Below are 27,178 nucleotides of genomic sequence, written 5' to 3' on the forward strand. Positions count from 1 at the left end.
TCAGGTTGGTTGGGGTGGGCTTTTTTTTAATAGAACAAATTCTTTGTTTATTACAGATGCTTCAAAGTCCCTCCATGAGCCTTCCTCACTGCCAGGTACGTGCCAGTTCAGTGAACCAGGTAAACAATTGTGTCCCCAATGTCCCTGGTCAGGCCGTTCTCGGTGACGCGGACGTGCCTCTGAGCCAGGTCAATGTGGAAGATGGCTTGTTCCAGGATTGGAGTTTTCCCTACTTCCTCTTTGCCAAGGACTGGAACACGGCGGGGCCCAAGCACAGGATCATCAAACCTCATCAGCTTCACTTTAGAGAGATCTGCAGAGAGAGAGGGGCTGGTCAGGCCATGGGAGCTGCACACAAGTCAGCCAGAGCAATGCTTACCCTTTGGGACTTCCACACCTGCTACAAGGAAACACATTCTATTTGGAGTAACAGTCATGTTAAGGTTTACACCAATACAATGATGTCCCTCAGTGGTTACACAGCAAATCACCAGCAGAAATGGGGAAAACCCACACAAATACCAGCTCCCAATACCACACTCCAAGCACTGAATTTTCCTTATCTGGCTCAGGACAGCTCTGAGTAACCAAAGAGTTATTTCTCATTTTCTGAGGAATGAGCTGCAGAGACTGGGAGGAAGAGGAAGGTCAGAGTTGCATTCAATACAAGTCCCTATTAAAATACACACTAATAAAAGACCTCTAAAGCAGTCCAAGAAAAATCCTTAGGAAGCCTGCGATCCTTCAACCAAGCCTTCCTGCAAGTACAGCCTTCGAGCCCTGTGCCCAACAGCACACTGACACCTTCTGGGAAGAGACAGAGGGAGTCCCTGTTTCATCTCCCTTGTTTTCAGGAAAAACTCCTCTGCTGTGACAAGTTTAAGGGTGAGGTCCAGATCTCCCTTTACACCCAGCTCACAGTGCTTCAGATTGGTTTGATCCTCAGTCCCTGCATCTTTCACCAAAACACAGCTCTGTTCCCATTGCACCAGCACAACCTTCAGCAGCACTCACTTCCACTTCTCTCCTGGAGATGTTGGTCTCACCAGGTGGGTCAGCTGTACACCTGTGCTAGTGGTTACCTTTGATTCCTCTGTCCATCTTCATCAGGCGCCTGATCACGGTCTCTCTGTTGTCCCCTTGCCTGATGTCCATTTTTGTGGAGAAGTGGCCATTGGAGGGCTGAGGGTTCACCAGGAACACAGACACACCAGGCTGTGAGAGACAACACAGACCTTAAAGGAGAACCTGTGCTTGTGATCCCTCAGGGGAAACATGAAACTAAACCAAATAAACATCTGCTGTCCGCAAATCTTCTGGGGGATAAAATCCCTTTAGAACTTGTCCGGCAGTGCAGGATGCCAGCACTGCCCCAAATCTAAAATACAGCCCAGAGTTCAACAAGGGTTTAGGACATATTTAGGGAAATCAATGACATTTTTACTGCTAAAAGAGCTAGAAATATTCATACATGATGAACAATCCTGTCTGATGGAAGTTCTTAAGTGGCATATTCACTTTTGTCTGTTTTGTTAAGTTTTAAATTAAGTTTTTAAGACCTCCACTATCTGAATTTCTGATTTTACCTCAGTTCTGAACACAGAAAATGGTTTTCCAGGACAGCAGTCTTCTTTGATTTTATCTTCTGCTTCAGAAGCAAACTTCACTTCAATATGATCCAGCTGTAAAACAAAAAAAATGGGAGAGGAGGGAATAAGCAGGAGTTTAATGGCTTTGGAAGGAACAGCAGGAGTTACAGCCCCATCAAACAGCTGTTCGTGTAAGGAAGTGGAAAGTAAACCTGCACTGACATAAGGCAACAACAGCACACCTAAAACCATAAAATCTTGTTTGGAAGGGACTGGAGTGTCACCTGCTCCCTGTGTGAGGTGCCCAAGACCCCAGTAGTGAGTTTCCGAGGGCAGGGATCCCCAGAGACCCCCCAGCCTCTCTGGGTGGCCTGTTCTGAGGATACACTGCTGTCCCCACAATGTTCCCCCAGCCTCACAAGCTGCACCCAACTCCTGGTCACTGTCCCTTTTCTGACTGGCAGCCCACCACCCCAAGAGAGGTTGGCTTGGTCACCCTTAACTCTCTAAGCAGCACCACTTGCTCTGAAATCTTCCCCTCAGGCAGTCTCCACAAGCCCACAGCCTTCAGGTCATGCTCTCCAGGCTCCCCAGCCCTCCTCATGGTCCTCTGCTCACCACCACCTGTCCCCAAAGCCTTTGTGCACTGGGGAAGGTGAGGGGGGCACAGCACTGACAGAGCCCAATTCAGACTCACCAGAGCTGAGGGGTGACTTCCTGACTTGCCCAGTCATGTCCTATACAGGTAACTCCCTCCAATGTAGGTCAGCACCCAGTGTGGCTCGCTGGCAGGGACAGCACAGCCACACCAAGCTCCCATTAACCCTGAAAACCTCCCAGTGAACCCCAGTTCCCTGCAGCAGAGCTGATGGCATGACTGGGAGTCATCACATGGGGTGAGTCTGCACTGGGGCAGAACCTGACAACTCCTGCTCAATTTGTCCCACATGAAAGATCCCCTGTTTAACAGCTGCACTGAGCCAGTGCTCCCTCCCTCAGGTCAGTGGGGTTTGCAGATTAACAGATAGTTTAAAGTAAAAGTTGTTGCTCACTCTTGACTTTGTTCTGACATGGGACAAGCCCAGCAAAGTCACACTTGTTTCACACTGTACAGGTTACATCAAGCTCTGCAATATATGAAAGAGGTTCTTCACCCACAGAGTGGCTGGATGCTGGAATAGGCTTCCCAGGGCAGCGGTCACAGCACCAAGCCTGACAGAGTTCAATTATCATTTGGATACTCTCAGGCACATGGTGTGACTCTTGGGAATGAGTGCAGGGCCAAGAGTTGGCCTCGATGATCCTTGTGGGTCCCTTCCAACTTGGCATATTCTGTGATACATATTTTCTAATTCTTGAAACGGATGCTTTTGGTTTGGGCTTTTGGGGTTGGTTTTTGATTGCTTTAGTGGGGTTTTGTTTGTTGTTTTTTTCTTAAACACCACCTGCCTGAGTTGTGCCGTCATTGCCGTGTTTCCTATTAAACTAAATTCTGTTCCTCATATGAAGCAGCACAACTGCTACCAGATTGGACCCTTTTCACAGAGCACAGTGTGAAAATCCCTTACCAGAGCCTGCTGCAGTCAGTGTGCCAGGGTAGGAGCTGAAAGACTCTGATCATTCTTTCTAGTAATGCCTTGAACCAGCTCCTTTCTCAATTCCTCAGCTGGAAACATGTAAGACACAGGCTGGCTCAGAGAAAAATGTCTCTTCAGAAGTCTCACTTTACTCTCACAGATACATCCAGTTCTGCAGTAAAAAACAGCCCTGGTTTCTGGGTCCATGTTTGTGTAGTACACACCTACCCCTGTGTCTCATGTCTAGATTGAACAGATTTATACACCCTCATTTGACAAACGGAAAGAGAAAGTTGCTAAAAAACTGTTACTTGAGCAATGTACACCCAGAAGTTAATGTAAACAGGCTTAGAGCCTTAGGGAAGGCTGGTCCTTCAGCTATCCCAATAAATGCTGGGTGCCAAGTCTGTACCAACCTCCAGGGAATTTGTCAAATAGACAATGTTCTCCATGAGCACTGCACGCTCGTCAAACTCCAGTTCCAGATCAAGAACACGTGAACCATTCTTCTCCAGGTTTTCCTGTCAGGGTGGGAAGAAAAGAAAAGGGTATTAAAAAACCTCTAAATGCTGCAAGTAAAATGGTGCTTCGAAATGGCAAACTATCCACATTAGTCATGAAAAGAACAGGCTTGTAAATCCGAGAGCTCTCTGCTGGCACAACACTAGCGTTGGAGTAATAATTTTCTTGTAACAGGGTTTCTTCTGCAGGGAGTTGGTGACACTGATGGGAGGAGTAAGAGCAATTAGAACACATTTTTAATATAGAATTGAAAAGGTGTTTGACATTCACAGTTATTTATAATCCCTACTTAATGCGCAGGTTGAGAATTCACAAAATCAGTCAGCATTTCAGTGGCATTTCACAGCAGGAAACTCAGGCTTATGACCCAGTTTAAAATAAAGGACGAGCCCACAACACCTGGACGTGCTCACAGCAGCCGTACAACAAGTTCTCTGCAGGGAAATAACAACCACTTTGTATGTTAACATAAAAGTAACTTAATTAGTCCAGAAAGCCAGCAGCAACAGTCACAAGAGACACAGTATTAAAGGCAATATAAAAACCACGCGTATTTTTTTTTTTTTTTTACTAAAACAGAACTTCCTCTTCAGAGTTTAATCTGCCCCTGCTTGGCTCTCACACGCTGAGCCAGCTGCCTCCTTTGAAGCTCTGCTTTGTCAGCCTCAGCATGGTTGTGGTTTCCTGGTTTCCTCATCAGTTTAATGTGAAAGATTCCCTTTTAACACGGAACTGCTTCCTTTTGTAAATCACAGAGGTTCTCCTACATTTCAGCCCTCCTCTGATGAGTGGGAAGCACAAGCAGAAGTGCTTCTTGTACTCTGGAAGTGCTGAATAATTGGTTTCAGACAAAAACACTCTGATCTGGGGAGTCTGAGGTCAGGTGTTTCCATGTGTCTCTGTGAAATCGCTTACTCTCTTTGAAAGTGAAAGGATGGATTTTGGGTAAACCTCAGCACACCAGCCCCTGTGAGCCCCAGGATCACTCATTGCTGCCAGACTAAGGACACCAAAAACTAGGGATGTTTCAGCCTTAACTCCCAGGACTGAGAGCTTGTCTGATCTTTCCCAGCTGGCTCAGTGGATCCAATACATCCCTACAGCTCTTACAAACTTAGACAGGAAGCTGCAGAGCTGCCCTGTGCTCTCTGTTCCTCTGAAGGCTTCCAAGCTCCCATGAAAAGGCAAAAATCAGAGTAACCCCAGAGAGAGGGCAAAGAGCACCTCCATTTAGAGCACATGACAAAGCTTTTAAATAGAAGACATTGTTGCGTGCATTTCAAAAATCAAGCTAGAGCTTAAGGAGAAAAAGTAATTTTTTTTTACACTCATTAAGATTTTTTCCATCACTAATCCCTCCCAACTTCTACAGATTATGAGAAGTCAAAGAGGTTTTAAATCCCACTCTGCAGGCCCCCCTTTTCTAAAATTTTGTGAATTCATTGCTTCTTGGCCCTTGCTTCTTGCTGTATTGAATTTTTATTGTGAAAGCAAGCAGAAAAAAGTTCCTTTAAAAAAATGGAAGCCAAGATTTTCATAGGCTTCCATGACTCAGGGGAAATAATGGAATATCAGAATAATAAGTGATAAACATAAGAATTATACACAAAATCCATAATTCCATTCGAGGCTCAGAACAGTCCCTTTTTATCTCCCTTTAAAGTAATGCAAAACTCTGGCCTTGATCTTAACTTCCAATTTTATGTCTCCAGAGCAACACCTGATTCTCATTTCATCATGGAGAAGTCAAATATGATACATTTAAAATGCAGAAGAATCCAGGTGTGTTTGAAGTACCTGCAAGCACCAAACCTCAACCAGACCCTGAGCTCACCTGAGTTAATTCACGTAGAGACATTTTTATTATGTAATTCTTCCAGAGATGTTAAAGATGTTTATTAACAAACACATGAAGATGCCAAATAAGCAAAGGGCAGGAGGGGAGACACTTCACTGACCAAAGCTTTTCCTGTACCAGAACTGTCTCTCTGACACTCACCTTCACCATGGCAACAAAAGGCATCACCTTCTTCATATACTTCTTCAGCTCTGGCAAGGTATTCAGCTCACTGGCAATTACTTTATTATCTGGAAGTTGCCCTCCACTGACCTAAACACAGATGAACAACCATTGAAGAGAACAGGTATCATTAAAAAACTTGCCCTTTAATATCATATACCCTCCCTGCTTTCCTATAAATGCCAGCAAGGTTTTTCAGCATCATTGATTCCACAGATAATTTACTCATCCTTTTGAAACATCAGCCCAAACAGCATTTAACACTAATACAGAAAAAAAGCCTAAACAATGCCCAAAGGTGAATACCCCCAGAACTCCACATGAGGAATATTGGTTTATCTCAATGCCACAAGCTGGAATAGCCAGGACTCCCTAATCTATCAGCTACAACCCAGGTGTGTTCAAGCCCAGGACAGTTCATCAGGATCCTAAAAGCCACTCTGAGCTGTTTCCACATGTCAGAAGCACAGATCCTTCCACTTTCAGAAAGGATTATTTCTTCTTATGACTCATTTATTCCGTTTCAACCTATTTCTTGTGTAACACTGCTGAGTGGTACACACACCCATTCAAGGATCAGAACAATGCTTCTAAGCCCACTTACAGAGTAAGGAAGTATTAGTCTGTCAGTCAACAATGTTTCCACAGAAATATACTTGGGAAAAAGAATATTTTAAAAGCTAATCACTTACAAATGAAAGTAACAGAGCATGGGTATGTTTTTACTCAGACTGTCAAAACCAATAAAATCCGATGGTCCTAGGGACATTTTCATTAAGCACCAAAACTTACTGTACAGTTGTAAAAACATAAAGAAAATTAATCTACTGAAATCATTTGGTAACAAGTTACAGCTTATAAATTTTTTACAGATAGAAAAAGAGCCCCCAAAAAGCAGGGAAGCAGGTCAAGGGAACAGGAAGGGACGAGCACCTGGAAGTGCTTGCGCAGGACAGACAGGGTGGTGTGCTGCCAGGGAGGGTAGTTCTTCGCCACGTAGATGGTACAGTGAGAAGGCTTCTGGGCAGGCTCTTTAGTGCTTTTCTGAGGAAACAAAAAAAATTAGGAATGAGTCCTTAGGCATTATAGAATTATTGAGCATGCACACTTAAGCAGACAACCCTCACCTTTCCTTTCACAGGTGCCATGTAGCTCTTGAGGCGGAGCCGGAGGTCGTGAGCTGCTTCCATCAGGTACTGAGAGGAGCGAATCAACACCTCATCCACGGGCCCTGCTGCTGGCCAGGAGGCTCTCATGATGGAGTCAGGCTTTGGAGAGAGGAAGCAGAGACATGCACTGGGGTGAACGCACATTATCTGGTGGGTTTTCCAACCATTACAGCTTGATTGCAAAGTGGAGTTTGGACAGTTCAGACCTCAGTGAGTGCCCACCTGTAACTAGGCTGTAAAGGAGTGAGCACATAGCCAACAAGCACTTCTTTGCAACTGTGTTCAGGACTATACAATCACAACTGCCATATGGCTACAGAACTCCATCTACAAGCAGAAGCCACTTAAAAAAACAAACAAAACTAAGTTTTATGCATAAGCGTAAGAATATTGAATTGTTTGGCTTAATTTGAGATCACCTCCTTGTCAGCAGACAACCAAAGAGACTGGTATTAAAGTTGCATGTATCATCACAGCAACAGACAGGCTCCCTGTCCCAGGGACAAGGAGCCATTCTGGCTCTTTGGATTCTGACACGTTTCTTCTACTTGCACATGAATAACACCTGACATGAGCGTTACTGAAATCCAGCAAGAGCTTAGGTCTGAATCAATGACAGAACTGAAGCACCAGTACCTTCCCCAGCAGGGACCAGATGTGTTCACAGAGGTGGGGGCAGATGGGAGCCAGCAGCAGAGTCTGCACCTCGATGAACTGGAACACCAGCTCCCTGTGCATCCCCTCGATCGCCAGCTCCCGGTACTTGTCCTTCGCTGCCTGAAACACACCAGAACAGCCATGAGCCCTCAGCTGCCAGGGAAAAACACACACTTCTGGGCTCTAATGCCTTCACAGTGTGAGCAGCTTGTAATAATCCATTACTGAGTTCTAAGAACTGTATTTTCCTGACGCACCGGAGTGTGAATCTGCCAGTTGGCCCTCGGATTTTTGCATTAATGTAGTACTTTAAAAAAGTGTTTATTGGCACAAACATAAAAGACAAAAACATCCACAGCTGTGTATCAGGTGCTGTCATCCCAAACAGCCTGCATACAGATACTAATAAGGACTAAGAAAAAGGCAATGAATATGATCTATCATTAAACATAATTCAGCCTATTCAATCCTGCTCCTGAGTATCTCAAAGCAGCCACATGAAGGAGTGTCTGTAATTCGTTAAGTGGAGCGGCACGGCTCTGCAGACACTCTGGAGACATGGTTTATGGAGGATATCAAAAAGCACTCTGCTTCCAAACAATTTTGTTGATGAATTATCTGGGATTTCTTATGAAGAGTTCCTTATTACAAAGGAGTTAAAGAAAAGCAACACTTTTTAATAGTGTCCTTTTTTAAGCAGCTTTTTGCTTGTACTAGAATATCAAGACTATTTGCAGCATCACATTTGTCTTCTTTCGGACATTTGTAAACTGACGGAAGCAGACCTCTGCAATTCCAGATTTATTCCACTGAAGTACTCATTTCTTGGCACAATTCTGATTCCAATTCAGCTGTATAATTAAGGATCAGAGACAGCAGGATCAAAAGAAATCCACAAAGTAACAAATACCAGGTGTCAAGTTTCTTACACCTCAGAAGAGCCCTCCTACCTGAAACTCAAAGAAGCCAGTTTTCAGAGCTTCCTTAAACATCATCTTCTCATAATTTTGTTCTGTCTTCATTATGCCTGCATTCATCTCACTGGGGAGGGAAGGGAAGTGACAACATCAGTATTGCATAGTCTGCCCCACATAATGGCAATGTTCTGTAAAACACTGTCACTGTCACCAGTGCAGCCCAACCACATCACCTGTTCTGTAATGTTTCGTGGAATTCATTAATTTGTAGAGAAAAAAAAAATAACTACAGGATTGCTCCTTGCAAGGAAAAAAAGTGGCCCAAACTGTACTGTTAACCTTTGTACCATACCTGGCAAAGACTCTGTCATTGAAGGTGTTGGCAGGGCCGCTCCTCAGGCTGTCTCTGTTTGCAATCATTTCCTTCACCCACTCCACCCATGTGTAGAGACGAAGAATACCAGCATCTGCCATGGCTTCCACGAAGTTGGCATCTTCCACAGTGTCTCCAGCATCAGCCAAGGCCAAACGCATGCCTGAAGGAAACGGGATCAGCTACTGTGGCTGGATGACAATGGATGCCCTTAGCTGGCAGATATCCATGGAGCCTGGTGCCTCCTGCACCTCTGACAGCTCACTTCAGTCAGAGTTAATAAATGCAAAGCTAAGTCATAAACTGCCTGGCCAGCCAGAGATGCCTCAAAGGAGGTACTTCATCTGGGAGAGGCACACTGCCCTCCTTGGGAAGGGACCAGACAGACACTAGAACCAGGAGAGCAGCACAGTCACTGCCCAAAATACAGGAGTGTGGAAGAAGGAACATGAGCACTCATGGATGCACAGTGCACAAACATGTATGCACACCATGCTCACAAACAGCATGTGTCTTGTGTTCTGATCTCTTAAGTGAACATAGAAAGATGAAACAGGCCCTTCCTGGAGGGCTCAACCCCAGGAGCAGCTCCTGGCTGAACCAGGTGTTGTGCTAACACACATCCCAATCTTCCAAACAGAGTGCAGCCTTTCAACAAGAACAGGTGGTAAGTGGCAGATTTATTGCCATTCAATACTCCAATAAACACATTCCAATAAACTCCTTAGAGCAAAACACTCATTTTAGTCATTTTGGCATAATTGACAATCAGATGCAGGTCAGAACACACTCACCATCTGCAGAAAACTTGTCAACAGCTTGAGTGAGGGTGAGGAAGTTGCCTGTCGATTTAGACATCTGAAAGAAAGAGAAGAGTGTTTGTTTTCTCACACATCCCCTGTGTTGGTGGATAAGCAAGACAGACCCAACAAGGGTTTGGGTAAACCATTTTTTCATGAATCACAGCAAAAAGCACGTGGTAAATCTGAACGAGGTCTCACAGCAAAAGCAAGACTGAACTCTGCAAGCACCCAGCACCAAAATATAATCCCAGAAATTCCCTAAATTAAACTTAAATACTACTTTAAAATTGGCATTATCAGCTCACCCTTCATTGATTTTTCATTAAGGACTCTGCTAGGGTTTTTTGGTTTGTTTTGTTTGTTTCTTTTTCCCCATATCAGACAATCTCCAAGGCCTAATTCCTGGGTTTGGCCACTTTTAATTCAACTCAGTCTCAGAACTCACACACATTAGCAAGTTATTGGCACAAACTCTTTCCTCCCGCTGCACCTATTTCAATGCTTTACAAAGCTGAACCTTAGTAAAATAAATAAATCATTCAGTATTCCATATTACCCTAAAACTTAATAAACATGCACTGAACTCTTTACTAAACTGGCAAGGCTACACAAGAGCTGACTTAAGAGAAGTGCCTCCATAGAATTGGAGGAAAAGCAGGTCTTTGATTAATGAAAAAATGGAGGGCACCAATGAAGAAATTTCAGTATTTCCCCCTCTTAAATTCCAAGAAGAATTTTCCAGTCTGGCTGGCAAATGCCTATTTTGACAACACAAAAGCCATGTCATACATGAAACCTCACCGTACCTTTTCAGAATTGAGGAGCAGATGTCCATTGGCTCTCACAGCTACTGGCCATTTTTCTCTGTTTGAAGACAAGATACAAAGCATTTGGCCAAGTAAACACATTTTCTCTTTTTTAAAAAAAGAACAAACATTTTATGTTCTAGTTTGGGATGAATGCCTTAAGTGGAATCTTCAAAAAGATACCTAAGGGCTGTCTTAAAAATACTAAGGAGTGTCTTTGAAGATGAAAAGAACTGCAGTATAAGGGTTAGGAATTACCATTGCTGAAAGGCAAAGCAGGGAGCAGTGCACCTGCAATTCTAGTTCATTTATCTCACCTCCCTCTATTCAGATACATTTAATTTAAAGGCAGGTGACTGGCACTGCCCAAGAGCACACGACAGCACTGGGTCCACATATCTCTACCCACAGAGGAAGCAGATATCAAATTCCCCACAATCATCTTTATAGCACATCAGAAACCCACTTTTCCTAGATACAGTTTTATACAACCCTTAAACAGAGGTTCAAGGGAAGGCAAACAGAATCTTCATCCTAAAAGCACCATGTGATGGGCAAAGATTCTCAACCTAGCAGAGTCAATGGGAATGCATACATATATATATATGTGTACACTCACACGTATATATACACATATCCACAGTCTGTTTTAACCATCCTCGAGAAGGAATTAAGAAGACTTAATATAGTCATGCAAATTCCAGTGCAGGGATACAGTTCAACACTGGAAAATCCACAGGAAGAGATATGGCAGAAAAAAACAGGGGAAATAATGGTAAAACCCCTCCCATTTCAGTAACTTCTACTACAGACAACTGTATCAAAGCTGCAATACGAAAGAACATATTTTCAACCCAATTCTGAATGTTGTACAGTCCAAAGGCAATTAGCAAATGTAGTGGAACTACAAACTCTCCAGCTTTGCCTCCTGCACACCTGCATCACATCCCAACTTACCTTTGCCCTGGCCACATGGCCACATGATTGTAGAGGTAGTATGACAGATGATTTGGAACAAGATCTTTGCCAGAAACTCTGAGATCCACAGGATACCAGAATTCAAACTCCTCCTTTAGCTTATCCAACTTTTCTTTTGGAATCTCAGTTTTAGGAAATGGAGCTGCCTTGAAGAAGATGTAATCCCAGACTTCTTTGCTCATTTGATGTGCCCTGCACAGAATCAGTCCCACATTGAGATGTCAGTAGAAGCTCCTTTCATATTCCACAGCATTTTGTACAAGAATGTTGATCCATTCTGACAACACACTCCATGTGATCAGCAAACACAGACAGAGTGCCCAGGTCCTTTGCCTGAGATCAGATGAGTAAGTCCAACAACAGAAGCAAACTCAGAACTGCTCGAGCCATGCCCTGCTTAAACTGCCTTTTGAGATTTCACAATAAAGCATGAAGACTCCCACAGAGAAAAAGTGATTAATAAATAAAGCATAATCTTCAGTGTCCTGGAAACCCCATAATTTCTTTTCCATCTGTCACCCCCAAACCTCAGCACCACCGTAACTGAACACTGAGAGCCCATCACTAGCACGTATCATAGAGCCATTCCTTCTGGCTTCCATGGAAGTCAAAGGGCAGGAGGCCAGGAGAGAACTGCTGTACAATTCACCTCCTACATGGAAAACATTCCCACTTTGAATGGAATGAACAGTTAACATTAACATTTACTACAAGGCACATCTTGCCAATTATTAGAGGCAGGATCCAAAATTTTGAATGAGAACACGGCTGAGATGCAACTTAGACCCACAGCTCTGCAGCCACTGGGCTGCATTAACACATATCCTTATTTATACAGAGAAAGTTTTACTCCTGGCTCCTCAGAACCTCAGTGGAATGCACCAGATACTGCCTGCAAGCATTCCAAATTAAATACTTTCAAACTGAAGTTTGCTATGTGTTAATATTTGCTAAGGGGCTTTGGCCTGTGCTGTGCAGAGAGGAAAATTCTGGACCCCACATACCTCCAGTACACATTAAACAACCACCTCAAATGACACTCCATACCACCAGCCTAGAATAAATCTTACTGGTTTGGTCCTGGTAGTTCTTGTTCTAGGCTTTAAATTCCTGTGCTGTGACTGAGCTTGTGTTTAGTGGCAAATCTGCTGTAACAGGTGAAGGTGACTAACATGATGGGCCATAAAACCCCTTTTCCTTCACCCCACACAGCAAGTCCCAGTAAAAAGCATTTGCCAAATCTGTAAGATGTTATCTACTCACATAGGAGTGCACTCTAATTGTCCATTCTTAATTACATCAAATCTGTAATTCAAGGCTCAGGATGCTCACTTCAAAGCTTGTTTCCAGACATGACTAGCTCGTGGGTAGCCTCTCTGTAATTAGAGAGGTTTGAGCCCAAATGACAGCCTTGCCCAGTCTCTCAGACCTATTTCTCTCTGTAAGAATCAGAATCTTTACTTTGGAAATGGTTTTCAGATTAGTTATAGCATTGAGTAAGAAAAGTTTCATTTCCAGTGTGTAAGCTACTCCAGAAAGCAGTTAATAAACCACACAGAATTACAGCAGAACACTCAAGGCACAATAGGAAGTGATTTTTTCAATTCCAGACTGAGCTGTACTATCTCATCTCTCTGATCCCTATCACTGAAGTTCACAACCATTCCAACCAAAAGGTCACGGGGCAGCCTTAAGAGGGTTTTTGGTACAAATGCCTCCCTCCCTCTTACTCTGAAGGCTTCCACATACAAGTTGTGCAGAAAAGATGGTTCTAAGCTCATAAGAGAGTTACCAACATTTAATACAGTGACAAAAACTAAGTGCTAAATCCTCCTCCCTCTGTACACTGCAGCCTACAATTTGTAATAGTGCAAAGCAGCCTCAGTAAGCAGAGAGACCTCAGCAGCCACTGAAACCAATCACTCAAACACCTGGCAAGGACCATTTCAAGGCAAGTCAAACAAGTATTGAAAAGCATGATTTAATCTGCACACAGTTCTGCTTTCAGAGGCATTTCTCCTCCTTTTCTCTCACACTGCCCACCACACTCCTTTCTTTCCTTATTTCCCCTCTGCAGAGCTGCTGTAACTTTGCTCACAGGAGGTTAAGTTTAACAGCAATGCTTTTTAAACACAAAAGCAAAGATTCGGCCTCCTTGGCAAGTCTTTGTGCAGAGCAATTCGGGAGATAAGCACATCCAATTAAAAAGAGAACTTAGTGGTTCAGTCTCCTTACCTGATGCCCAGAGGAGATTCTCCTTGGCCCCTCAGGTTCCCTCCCTGTAGCAGGTGAGCCACTGTGTAATAGGCCATGTAGATGGTGGAGTCGGAGAGAGACTCTATCAGCCACTGCTCATCCCAAGGCAAGCGGGTCCCTGGACAGGGGGAAGGCAGCTCTCAGGTACAGTCAGCACCATCCCGACCAACAGGCACCACTCTCAAGCACACATAAGCAGTTTATGACTTTCAGGGGAACATATACACACACATATATACATTAGTGTTCATGCTCATGGTTTTAAAAATAATGGTTTTAAAAATTAAACTACGTGTTTGAAAATTTTACTCAAGAGCAAACGCTGGTTTTGAATCAGTCTCCTGACACAGCTCAGCTCACAAACATTTGCTGGGGGTTATAGTGCACTTCTAACAGCTGTCCCATGTCAGGCTACACAAAATGAAGGCTAGTCAGAATTTAAGGCCAACACCCAAGAAACGGTATTAGTTCCCTCTCTCCTGAGGTCCCTTCCAAATCAATGGCCCAGATAAAAAGCTCCCAAGATGCTGCAGGTTCCCTGTAGCAATGCAAAAATAAACAGCCCTGGCCACTTGCATTTCCAACAAAGCACTCCTTCTCGGGGATACTGGGCCAAGATGCAAGTTGGATAATGCTGTTCCACACTTCCCTAGACCATTGGGGATGCTAGACAGCACTTAAACCTTCCAAATGAAACAAGGACTACCATCCTCATGAAGCATTGAGTGAGAAAGGAGTGTTTTGCCTACCTAAGCCATATGTCCTGGAGCAAGCATGCTCTTGTAGCCAACCTAAAGTAGCTTCAAAATTTCTCCTAGTCTCTTCACAGAACCTGTAAGAAAGAAGCTCTTACTGCTCTCAGCCCTCTCAGACCCCACCAGCATCAGCAAACAGGTACTCCCCATCACAGCCACGTCCATAACTCACGTTTCCAGATGATTCAAGCACTCTGAGGCCTGTTTCTTCCAGTTTGCTTCACCATAATCTAAATACCTACAGTCAGGAAAGATTCATTGTGATAAAGCAATCCAGAAGTAGGATACAGTTGGAGTCACTTTATAACTACAGCTTTACTTCACTTACCACTGGTCACAAAGGGCCACGACACACTCATCAGCAGATCTCGACATAACTTGTTTCTCAGGTTCCATATAAATCATGGCTTCATTCTAAGAGTTGAAAGGGCAGTGAAGGCAGAGATTTAAGTATTTAGCAAAGTCTTGAAAATCCTGACAACTTACTAAAAGCATCTCCTATCCATTCTAATCTGGTTTATGGCATTTACTGCATGGCTCTCATCCCTGCCTAGGCTCTCTGCCTCAGTATTCCCCTGGGTAAAATGAGGCAAGGCTTGACTGTGCTTCTCTGAGGTACCAGCTCACAGCATTTTGTACATAGTGTCTCCATGCATGAGGAAAAGGAGGACAGAAGCACAAAATATTCCTCACTGACTATGCCCCACTGACTGAAACAGCTCCTAGAAAACCCCAGGGGACAGAGAGAGGTGGGGAAGGTAAAGGAAAATTGAATGCTGAGCTTCCAATCTACCTGCACACACCACATATGCTGATGCAGGGTGAAGGGTTACATTATAATCTGGTCATAACAATGCTGCAACAACAAGGGAATAACAACTAAATGACAGAAGCCTCTCCCACTCCCAGCTCTCATCAGGAAAGTCTGATTAGAGTGGCATTACAGAGATGCCACAAATGCTGTTCATTTACTGCTCTCCCTTCTCTGAAGGATGAGCAGCCCAGCAATTGGGCATTTGCACATCATACATCCCCTTTACTGGCTTGAGACTTAGAGTTCAGATCCTACGCTTCCAGTACCCTCCCAACTATATTAAAGAATAAATAAGACCACCAAAACATGTCCTTAGGCAAGGTGATGGGATAAGGCAGGGAATAAGAGGACTAATTAAGCTACTCATCCCATTCAGCCCAAGAACACCAGGTCCCTCTCTGAGCAGTGTTCTGTGCTCTGCAGAGACCCAAAGCACCCTGAGGGCTGCAGAACCACACTGGGGGTTTTCCAACCACTGTAAAAATGGAAAATTCAGCAGCAGCTATGTGCACACTGTCACATGCCTTATCCACCATCAGCTTCTGAATGCATTTCTTGACATCTTGAACTTTTTGTCCTTTGAATTCATCCACCAACATCACCTGTAAAAGATGGGTCACAGGAGACGATTTTTTAAAAATTTAACAAGAAATAGGTGCTATAACTCTTTAGATCAACAGAAGGAAGTAGCAGGTACCACAATCTTTGACATGTAAAAAACAAGAATATGTGTGGTTTTTTTTTCATTAAGTGTAACCATATTTACCCAAAAAGAGTTTGTACACACATCAGCATCCACACAGGTGATGGAGTATAAAAAGTCAGAAATAAAAACTGTTGCCAGCTGAGAATTTACTGCACAAGTAATGATAGGAGGAAAAAACAAAACCAAAAGAGCTCAAAACAAAAACACACACACGTTAAAAAAAACCAAACAAACCCAAACAAACAACAAAAAAAACCCCACCCACAGCAACACCTTGTTCTTTTCATATCAGTTTCCCAATCAATACTTGTAACAAAATGGATCAGCTCCCCAGAAGGTGACCACTTGCTAGGAAATCAGGTTATAAATCTCAGTTTGCACTCATACATTCCTCCACTGTATTTCTCCAATTCTGCATCATTCTTCCAACTGCAGAACCCGGCTGCAGGAGGAGCCTAAATGAAAAGTGCTCTGGGGAAAAAGGACAGTCTTCCTCTTTCCTGCAGTCTTTTTTTAATTCTTCATCCACTTCCTTTTTCCTAATCAAACTCAGCAAGAAACCACAAGCTTTTATTACTTACTCCCTCATAGAATCCTTTCAGGTACACTCTCTCCTTGGCCTCTGCAAGCTTCTCTCTGTCATTCTGGCTCTGGATTTTGAGCTCATCACAGACAAACGGAGCACAGAGGCTGCCATAGCCTGGGATTTCAATGATGGGCACCTGGGAATTAACAAAGGGCTGTTAAACCCCATTGCAGCATCTAACACAAACCAAGTTACAAGGGCTTATGAAGTATTGGTGCAGTTCCACTCATCAAACAAAAGTTCCTGGCAGTCCCCAGGGTGGCTCCTGAGCAGCCCAGTTTTAATCTCCTGACATGACACCAGTACCAAGCTGTCCCAGTACTGGAGCTGATTTGTTGAACCAAGGGTACTGCAACACACTGGGATGGCTTTTTGGGATTGCATTTTCCAATGAAAACTGACTCAGCCCTGAGGCTGCACTAACAGTGAGGGACTTCAGCTCTTTGCATAGAACAGATACATTCATAATCTGGTCATTAAGGCTCAAAGGTTTGGGTTTTTTTTTTTTAAATCAACCAACAGGTTATATTCCATTTTCCAAACCAATAATTCCCACAGAAATTTTCTCTCTGAAGTATAGCACAGAATAACAAGCCTTGGTTGCAACCACTAACAGATCAAATATTATAACTACTGGAAAAAAAGAAAAATTTACTCTAAGCTTTTCAGCTGAGGAGGACTTCAAACAGAAATTCTGGAAGAGGCAGGCACATCTCCTGGTTCATTTCTCATCAGTGAGCACAAGGTCCTGTGTGCTGCACATGGACACATCTGGGTGCACTTACCGGCTCGAAAGGCAGGACCATTTCATCTCTGATGCCATACTTCAACCTCAAAGCCTTGAAAATTGGAAGGGGAAAAAAAAGCAACACAGATAGAGAAAAATATTCTATTTATTATATAGCAAACAAAGCCATTTCCTTGCCTTCTCACCATTTCTCACACTTGAGTTCAATCTCCATCTCATTTCCAGGTGATTCTTTGTCATAACTGTCTACATTTTTAAGAGTGGAAAAACTAATATTGCTCTACCTTGAAAATGAATGGACAAAAATTTAACATTCAGGGATACCTGTTCAGACACTGATGTACTCTTGCAGTTTTAATAGCAACAGCTACTTTGAGTCTCATTTGAAATTCAGACAGAATCTTAATCTCATCTCTGGAAGTAATTCCCACAACAGGAATTCATTTCTGTCTCACTGGTACTCTTCCCTACCTTAACATGCAGCACAAGTTACGTAATTCTTGCCTAAAACTCAGACACGAAGTCTGAGAAAAAATTCTGAACCATCCCAGCTGGTTTAAACTTCATTTATTTTTAACTACTTTGATTTCAAGTTAGAGATGGAAAAATTCTAGTTAAAGTGAGTTTCATTTTACCCACTGGATATCCACTTTTGACCCTCTTCACTATGGAAAGGAAACAGAAACAATTCAGTTAACTGACTGACCTGCTTTTTTTTCAAGTCTCTCAGGGCTGCAAAGTCATCTGGAGAGTCAGAAGGAACACTCGTCACCACGCCGGTTCCTTGGCAAAGAAAAGATAAACAGATGAAAAGATTAGCCCACACATTCTGAATGCCCAGTGTCCATCCAACAGGCTCTGCTGTAGAGTTACCTTTATCCTCCTTGATGGTGAGCATGGGCAGGGCATAGATAACCTTGTAGGTGGTGAACGGTGCCGAAAGTGCAGCGCCAAGAATCTCCTGAGCAGGACAAAGGAACAGCGTTACAGTAAATCAGAGGGTTTCAGCCTAGCTGAGCAAGCTCTCCTAGCTGGTATTCTTCACATTTTCTGGCATTCCTTACACATTACAAACAAATAAATACATTTTACGTATACAGTTAGGCAAGGAGGAAGTACCTAAGAAAACCTGTGGTACCATTTCAGACAGTACATACACTATTTACTCGTAGAAAAGTCAAATACTGACAAAGAAACCTAAACTACTGGCTTGTAGAGTTTGGAAAACACAGGAAGCAGGAGGAAAGTTTGTTTCCAAATATCTGAAGCACATCAGCATCAAGGCAAGAATGACTTAGGAAGCCAGTGTCAAAAGCTACATTAAACCAAGAAAGAAAAGCATATTGTCAAGGTATTTCATGCACTGACAGGAGGCAGTCTAGATGTGGCAGCTGTCTTCTATCTCACTAATTTGCTTGAATTCACATCACGTCTGCTAACAAAGGAAGAAAAAGTGAAGTATTTTCTACTTCATTTTTCAAAGCAGGATCAAGAAAGACAGTGACAAGTTGTAGTGAATGGAAATTGAGGGATGCAAACAGCTGAAGGTCCTTTGGATCAGGATGAACAAATGCCACTGACTAAATTGCTCAAAGCAAACAAGTTAAGGACAGTGAATCTCAAAACCACTGACATCCAACTGCTCAGCTAAGAAAGCTTCATTCACAGAGATGTACCGGAACTGTCAGCGCCAACAAAAGCCTTTTCCACGTAACCCTTTCCAGCTATTACTTTTCCCCCCTCCCTTTCCATTCACTCTTCCCAGCAAGTAGAAAAATGTTAACTTAAAACCATCCCTTCACCAAGTCATACAAAAGGAGGCAATAGGAATGCATTTGTCCTCAGGTAAGTACACCAGGTTACCCTCCCAGCAGCAGCTCTGCCTCTGGTGCCAAGGAAGCTGCCTGCTGCTTGCTTTTTTAGCCACTAAACACTCCAAAATTTCTGTAATAGCTCCTTGTATTTTCTTTGTAATTAGACCTCCACCATCACCTTTAAGCCTCAGAGGACCAGCTAAGCCTGCCCAGCACACTGCAGGATGCTCACCTCTCCCATCAGCTCCTTGACCACAGGCACGACCCCGTTGTCCTTGGTGAAGCCCTGGTAGGACATGTTCCGGGCAGCGCGCTGGGTGCAGATGAAAATGTCCCCGTTCCTGGTCTCAAAGCCGATGTACTTCATGTCTGGGCGAAGCCAGCAGTTGGTCTGACCAAACATGGTCTCTGGCCTGAGTGTGGCAGCCACCAGGAAGATGTTTTTTCCTCTCAGGCCACTGGAGGGGGGGAAGTATTTGGTAAGTTACCAAAACAAAAACATTCCAGATCACACAGAACAGGCTATTAAGCCAATATCAACTTGCAGGTAATGTTTCCTGAAGGAGGAAGTGGGTCATTAATTCTTTGTGAGTTTTTCATTTTCTTTTTTTTTTTTTTTTTAATCTCTAATTTGAGTTCTACATAGAGACAGAGAACAGAGCAGCTTAAAGCACAGACCAGGTCATTCACGAGAGGGAAAAAAACGGGTGAAATCAAATTCTGCATTAGGCAAAACAGACTCTTTAAAATGGTCAGTTCTGGCCAGGAGACAGAGCCTATCTGCCATTAAGAAGTAAAGACCTACCTCAATTTCGCAGGGTAAGGATCCAACACCTTCATTTTTATCAGCGTGTACTCTTGAGGCCCAACACCCTACAATTCCCACAAACAGTGCAATAATCAATAAGTGACATTGACTCGAGCAGGAAAGAAAATAAACCCTATTCTGTAGGAAGCTAATCCAAACACTATTTAAGGTACTCATGCTTTCCTCAAAGTAAATCCTATTTCCATCCATATGAATGGCTCCTCACTAAAATGCAGACTGCACAGAGATTATACTGTATTCCTACACCCAAAAACTTGTCAGACACTGTCTCAGCAACATCTAAATTAACAACAGCTTGTTTGTTTTAACATGACAGAGTGATGCTGCTGGCACATATTGCCAAAGAATCACAAAAACAAGCTACAATGGAAAATACTATCCATAGTTTCAGACAAATCTGCTCAGGAGAGGAGTTCTCTCAGTTTTCACACGCACTGACAACTGGGACCCAGTGATTCTGCACGTACAGACTCGTTTTTGCTCCAAGATACAATTTATTTTCCATTCAGTGTTTAAGCTCATAAGCAATGCATGAAAATGCCAAGTAGAAATATTACCTCTCCTGTTTGCCTGTCATGATCCATGCAAGGCTGTCCATCCTTAGGAGAATAAATTGTGTATCTAGAAAAAGGTATATTTTCATTTAGCAGTGAGTACAACAAAGTGCAGAGCAAGAGGAAAAAATAAAGCTCTTCGGGAAAGAGTTCAGTTTTTGCAAGAGCATTTAGTATTGGCCCTTTTTTGCTTTGAGTTGGTCCCCATGGAAAAATTAAACCAGGAACACAATTTCACACACTTTGCTGGCGCAACAACTACACTTCACCATGTCAGGCAGAGCACCGGCAATGAAAGGATTCTGGTTTCATATGAGTGAAAAACACGCTCTAGAGACGTGTCACAGGGCTCTGTCGTTGGTAAGCTGAGCTTATCCACACTCCCAATAAACCCAGACCTGAGGGGAAGCTTACCTTTTGCCAAACTTGATCTTATTTCTTTCCTTTAATGTCAGGAATTGCCATCGTACAAAGGAATCATAGTAGGGATTGACATTTGTAGTAATGAAGGAACGCCTCCAGTCCACCTGGAAATGGGCAAGAGGCTCCAGTAAGTAAACACAATCAAGAGATTAAAGCAATCTCATAATAGCAAACTTATAATTTTAAAAATAAAAAGAATTTTCTCTCCAAAAAGACAATGCCAGTACATATCCCACAAAGGCTGTATGCTTAAACACATGTTTGTGCCTGGTCTCTCAGAGCTGAGATGTCTGAGGCTTGAGGCCCCTCCACTGATTGGGAATTTTAGAGGTTTTGTAGCAGTTTTAACCAATCACTTAAATTGAATTTCAGCACTGCCTTGTTTCATCATCTCTACCTGTCTTCATTTTTAAAAATCTGCTGTCAGCAGGACAGGTACCTTTATTTAAAATCACATCATTATTCTTCCTAAAACTACTGTCAGTACTGATCACAAATCAGTTATCTCACATGGGAACCAGAAGTCATAATTCCTTTAGCTGACAATTTTCCAGTTAAGACCACTGCATGGGGTACAAGCTCTAAACATGAAAGCATTTAATTATCATCCCAGACTATGAAAAGGTTGAATGAGTAATTCCATAAATACCAGAAACATTTCTAGAATAATGTTGGTATTATGCAGAAAATCTCCAAGGAGAAGCAGCACATTCACAAACACACTAATAGTACAGGTATGGCTGCCTGTGTAATTGAGATTTGGATTTCCAAGAGTCACCTTCAATCCCATGCTCTTCAGATCCTGGACAGCGAGGGGAGGAAAATAATCCAGCCAGTGCTCAGCTTCAGAAAAACTGACCACTTCTTCATCAGAGAGGCCCAAAGACTTCATGATTCCCCACTGGTATTTGGAAGAGCCAGTCTTGGCAGCAGCCTTGCTCTAAAAGAACAACTGGAATCAGGAAGAAGTGCACAGTCTTGTACTCATGAGAGCATTTTGCTCTGTTAATGTTACAGTTTCCAATTCCAGATATACAAGTTAATACAAATATTCTCACATCCTCTCTCTAGCAGTGAAGATAAATGATTAGAGTTTCCATTCTACAATCTTTCCTACCTTGCACTCACTGCACACTCCCTAACCCCCCTCTTCCCACTTATTCCATGCCAATGTCCAACACACTTGCAGCAGCTGTGCCATGACAACCTGGCAAGGAATGGCCCATTCCTGCTCAAACCCATGGGTGTTTGCACCACAGAAAGGTGGTGAGCCCTCTACCACACCCTTGTACCAAAAACCTTTGCTGCTGTCACTTTGTTCATGGTACTTTTCCCAGCTGTTGTCCTTTTAGTATCTCCTGTCTCTCCCCAACAGCAACTCCCTGCCCACAGGAGCAGGAAAGGTCACTCCTTCTGTCACACAGAGAAACCCAACACTGACAGCAAGACAACCTCTTCAGCACACCTCAAAAACATACACAAGAACATCTCTAAGCTTTTCCTACACTTGATTCTTTGCCTTGCTTTTTGATACTCCCAAAATCCTAAATCTCATTTAAATACCTGGTGAGCCAAAATGGTTTAGATGATTTTACTAGAGCATATCTAGCCAGAATTGGCTAGATACCAATTTACAAGAGAATAATCAGAACAGTAGGTATACACATCCCCTACCTCTGAAAAAGTAGGGTTATTTCCTATGACCTGTTTGTGAATGTTTTGTGAAGGGTTTAAAAAAAAAAAAAGGAGAAAAAAAAAATGAGAGTATTACTCTTGATTATCTGTTTTTTTCTTTCCCAAGAAACTATGAAGCAGTGCACCAGCTCACCAGTAAGGGCTCATGCATTACCATGGTATCTCTGGAACCATGCAGCTGATGCATTTTTTTTCTAGTCTACTTTAAAAGTACCCAGCTACCTTGGAAAAAACAATGAAGATCTTTACATCACGAGTTTCTGTGAGCCCAGAGGAGGAAAATACTGCAATGCACACTCTGAAACTTTGACAGCACAGCTCTCAGTCCAGGAAGGCTTGGTTTAAACTTTACCTTTTTGCCTTTTGCTTTGTCTTTGATGATAATTTCTTCTTCTTTTTTACCAGAATTTTCTTCCTCTTCTTCCTCCTCATCAGGAAATTCCGGTGGGCAGCCATACAATTCCATTTCTCTTTTCAGCTTATCTGCACAAGCCTGAACAGAGTTATTGGGAGTGTGTCAGCAGTTCTCTGGGCACTGGCTGAAATCACAGCCCAGGAGTGTGTTTTACTGATAACACTCTGCATTTCACTACAATGCTTTAAACTTTTTCTTGTATTAACTTCTAGGAGATCCTGCTACTCCCAGAATGCCTGCCAGGGCAGGAACAGGATTATTGTGAGGATTTTCTCGCAGAGAAAAACATATACCAGGTAAAATTTAGTTTTAGAGCATTTTATCTTCTAGGAAGTGATGATATACAGTTCAAGCACAACACATCTTTACAGCAAATTCAGGTTCCAAATCATACTGTCCTGATGAATTTTTAAATAAACTAAGGTGATGTTGGGGATGGACAGTAAGCAAGGCTCCAAGCAGCCTTAGGGATAAAATCCACACAGAAAAGATCCTCAGCAAATGCAAAGCTCTCACCTTGATGGGCATCCCTGTGCAGTGCAGCCCAAAGGGAAACAGGCAGCTCTTCCCCTTCAGCCTCTGGTATCCAACTGCAAACTACAGACAGAAAAAAAAGGAACAGCTGAAACAGGAATGGCACAGGGCTGAGGAAGCCCCTTCTCAAACCCAGCTGTGATTCCTTCTCTAACACACAGCTACGGACAGACAGGTGAGTGCAGGCACCCAGCTGGGGAGGGAATTCATGACAGGAAGGTGAAACTGGAGCTTGGTATTGCCTGGGCTGCACAGGCACGAGCTTGTCCAGCTTCCAGGCTGACCAGAGAAGAATGGGAGCAAAGAGATGGATGTCATGGAATCCCACCCACTAGTGCCCCAAAACCTGCTCCCACACAGGTCACAGAGCACAGCAGGCACAAACAAAACAGACAGTCAGATCTCTTGTGAAGTTTGAGCTGTTTAGCAGCACTTCCTAAAAAAAAAAAAATCTCATTTGAAAGAATGAACAGAGGAAACACCTGCAGCCCCATCTCCTCGAATTCAAAGAGCCATGAATGGCATTTCCTTTCAGCCAGCAATATTCCCACTGAAAATACGGGGGGAAAAAAAGTGTAATAAGTCATTACTGAAGCTATAAAGGAATTAGCAAAGCATTCTGTTAGCTTAAAACTGAACTACAAAATCAGCATTTGTTCTGGGGCAGTATTTAAAGGTATCAGCAAAGGAGAATATTTACCTCACACTTAGATAAGGAGAACGTGTGTCCCAGGTGCAGGCGGCCGTTCATGTAGGGGTAAGGAAAGGTAACAAAGTACTTTCCTTTGCTGAGAAGCCAAAGAATTAAAACAATCAGCTTTTAAAGTGACCATCAGACAATGAACATGTAAAACAGGTAACTGGCATGTTCAGTTATCAGCCCACAGTGACATTAAAATATTATTTTCCTGCCAGTAACACAAGTATTTGATTTTACAGAGCTGCTACACTTTACAGGCTTTATCCCCTTAAAAAAAAATCCTAAACACAAAAAAACCCTCAGAGGACTGACATCAAAAAGAAATGTTGAAATGGATATAACATGTTCCCACAGGTAATAAATTCTAATCCTGCTTCTGTAAATTAATTACTACAGAGGCTTAAAGTCATTTATTTAATCTCCCACTGACTGAGTTCAGATTTTAAGGGCACACTGTAAATAATCACTCCTTTCACAGGGATGTATTGTTGCAGGGTATTTCAAAGATATAAACATCGTCTTAGTTGCTTTGAAAAGTCAGGTTCCACCAACATAATACATCTTTAGGACACTGAATTTCTACCTCTACCTTTGCACTCTACTTCACACCTTGTCTCTTCCTTTCACACGCTCCCACTGATCTATAAACATGCAGGAATAAAGGCCAAGTCATTTGTTTGCTTGCAAAAATTACAATTTAAGAACCTGCCACCTGTTACACCAGTTCAGTTATTATCTTGGTTTAGTCTGAGTTTCCCACACAGCAAATAGTAACCTCGTAGTGCCAAGGTCACCGCTTTTCCAGGCAGAGACCTTCCCAGAGGACTAATTCCGTTCCCCCAGGCAGCCCCTCCACAGTGTGAAGAGCATGGATCACATTGATCCCAAAGGAGACGTGCTCCCAAGCACACCGCACGTTCCCAGGGAGTAAACAAGTTTCTCAGGGATGCTCTGGGGCAGAAATAAAACCAAGAGTTAAATGGTCTTTCCCAATCCTGCAGAACACTCTCTGCACCTGTGAAAGGCTCCTCCTCCCTGCAGCTCCGGTCCATCCCCTCCTCAGGGCAGAGCCAGGTGACACCTGCCCACTCCTTTGGAGCCAATTTCAGACAGCTGAGAACAACTGTGGAACCAGCCAGGTGGGAGCACGTGTAACCCAAGAGAGAAGCACTTTCTACATCAACACAGCAGCTCAGCAGTGTCTTACCACAGGAGCAGAAAGCCACTATCAAAGCAAAACAGTAACCAAATCCAGCACAGGTTTGGTTAATGGTAGAATGGTCTAGAAAGGACCAGAATTAGCCACATGATAGGGCACCTCTGCATAGTTCATGTAAGAAAAGAAATCACAGCCCCTCATCTGAGGAACAGTGATGGTCACACATGTGGTTCCTCCACTTCTGCACAAAGTACAAGAGGTTGGCCAACAGCAGGACCCATGATTTTGTGTAATACTGTTCTCTCAGTCAAGCAGAGCAGGACACACCCTCCATCAGAGTGAAACCTCCCAGTCGTGAGGGCTCGGGTATCACACTGAGGAACCTCCTCCAAGTGTACAAGTCACCAAAGAGAACCTGGATTTAAAACCACAGAGGGCACAGACACTGCCAAGGAATGAAAGAGCTTCTCTTGTCCCTGCTGGAACTTGGCCACACACGTACTCATCTGCTTTACATCATCAGCTACAGCAATGCCAACAATGTGTGAGTGAGTCCCTACAGCAGAGCCAAGAACACTGCTCACTGCAAAGGGGCCACTTTTCCCTCCCCAGACTTTAAATGGAAAAACATTTCAAGAAGTGAAAGAGAAAACCTGCAGAAAAAGCACACAATGGTACCTCCTTTGGTCCTTCCTGTCCGCAGCATTGATCTCAAACACTCGCTCATGGTCCCACTTCTGCTGGATCTCTCTCTCAATCTTCTTCAGGAAATCCACCTTCGCTGTCCCTTTACGCTCCTGCTCAGCGGAGAGGGGGAAGAAAAGTCTGGCTGTAGAAGTTCACAACCACAGAGCTGCGAGTTCTCACAGAACACTCCTGAACTCCCCTGGGTTCGGGTGAGCGCTGTTCTGGCTCCAGGGCACTGCAGCACCACCCCAGAGCAGAGCAGCAGCGGTGGCTCTGTGCAGACCTGCACCCTCCCAAAACAGGGCCCGGGATCTGTATGGAAAGGGTTAACAACCCTTCTCCAAGGCAAAAGAGGGACAGCAGCCAAGTAACACACGAATACACTGATCATCTTGCCAATACTGAACAAACTCAGAGGGATCTCAACCAGGGAGACAGGACACGATCATACAATTAAAAACACCCCATGGAATTCCGTTTCATTCCAGAGTCTCCATAAACTCGATTTGATGCTTCTTTCTCTTGCTACACCTAAAGTGGGAACAGCACTCCCCATGCCAGGAGGAGAGTTTGGTAACAGCTCTAATTGTACTTCACCGACATGGTTCTTCAGATAAAATATCCCAAGTGATTTTAATTAAATGCTTGTTAAACAGCCCTTCTCCTTATTCTTTTATAATGCAACATATGGTAAATGCTAAAGAAGCTTATTCTTTTACCATAAAACATATGGGAGCTGTTACGGGACACACGCACCGCAGATTCCGCACTCAGAAAGCTAGAGGATTAGGCTCTTTTCCCTCAAAACCAAGACACTACTAAGACCTTTACACGAAAGGACCGCGACAGCCGGGCAGAGGGCGCAGAGGGCCCAGAGGGGCCTGTGCGAGGCCTCTGCCCGACGACCGCGGCCCCGAAGAGCGACCCCGGGGCGATGTGCGGGGCCCCAGAAGAGCCCGGGGCCCCCGAGGCTCCCCCAGGCCGGACACCCCTCATTTACTCACCGCCATGTTGCTGCGCCTGACGAGACCGCGCGGGCCGTACCAACGGCGGCACAGCCAAGGGGTGGAAGCAGGACCGTACCACGGCACA

The 27,178-nt window shown here is 43.6% G+C and overlaps 1 protein-coding gene across 1 annotated transcript; it reads right to left on the reverse strand.

Annotated features, from left to right (window-relative positions):
* LARS1 (leucyl-tRNA synthetase 1) lies at positions 1–26,196 on the reverse strand. Its single transcript, XM_027718596.2, has 31 exons — positions 26,078–26,196; positions 24,241–24,328; positions 23,523–23,603; positions 22,944–23,084; positions 21,675–21,836; positions 20,888–21,000; positions 20,477–20,540; positions 19,896–19,963; positions 19,323–19,548; positions 18,150–18,237; positions 17,983–18,059; positions 17,314–17,367; positions 16,524–16,664; positions 15,761–15,838; positions 14,751–14,836; positions 14,595–14,660; positions 14,417–14,499; positions 13,647–13,785; positions 11,391–11,603; positions 10,434–10,491; positions 9,619–9,682; positions 8,804–8,987; positions 8,485–8,575; positions 7,514–7,654; positions 6,836–6,976; positions 6,642–6,752; positions 5,688–5,798; positions 3,583–3,687; positions 1,587–1,682; positions 1,083–1,215; positions 1–313 (listed from the first exon to the last, which is right to left on the reverse strand). Exons 2-31 carry the CDS (start codon positions 24,289–24,291, stop codon positions 108–110), a joined length of 3,372 nt encoding a protein of 1,123 aa, XP_027574397.2. The 5' UTR covers positions 24,292–24,328; positions 26,078–26,196; the 3' UTR covers positions 1–107.
* Between the last annotated feature and the right edge of the window lie 982 nt (positions 26,197–27,178).

The sequence above is a fragment of the Pipra filicauda genome, unplaced genomic scaffold (assembly GCF_003945595.2).
Source record: "Pipra filicauda isolate LSUMZ 115617 unplaced genomic scaffold, ASM394559v2 scaffold3_size10097308_pilon, whole genome shotgun sequence".
In the NCBI taxonomy this organism is placed as follows: Eukaryota; Metazoa; Chordata; class Aves; order Passeriformes; family Pipridae; genus Pipra; species Pipra filicauda.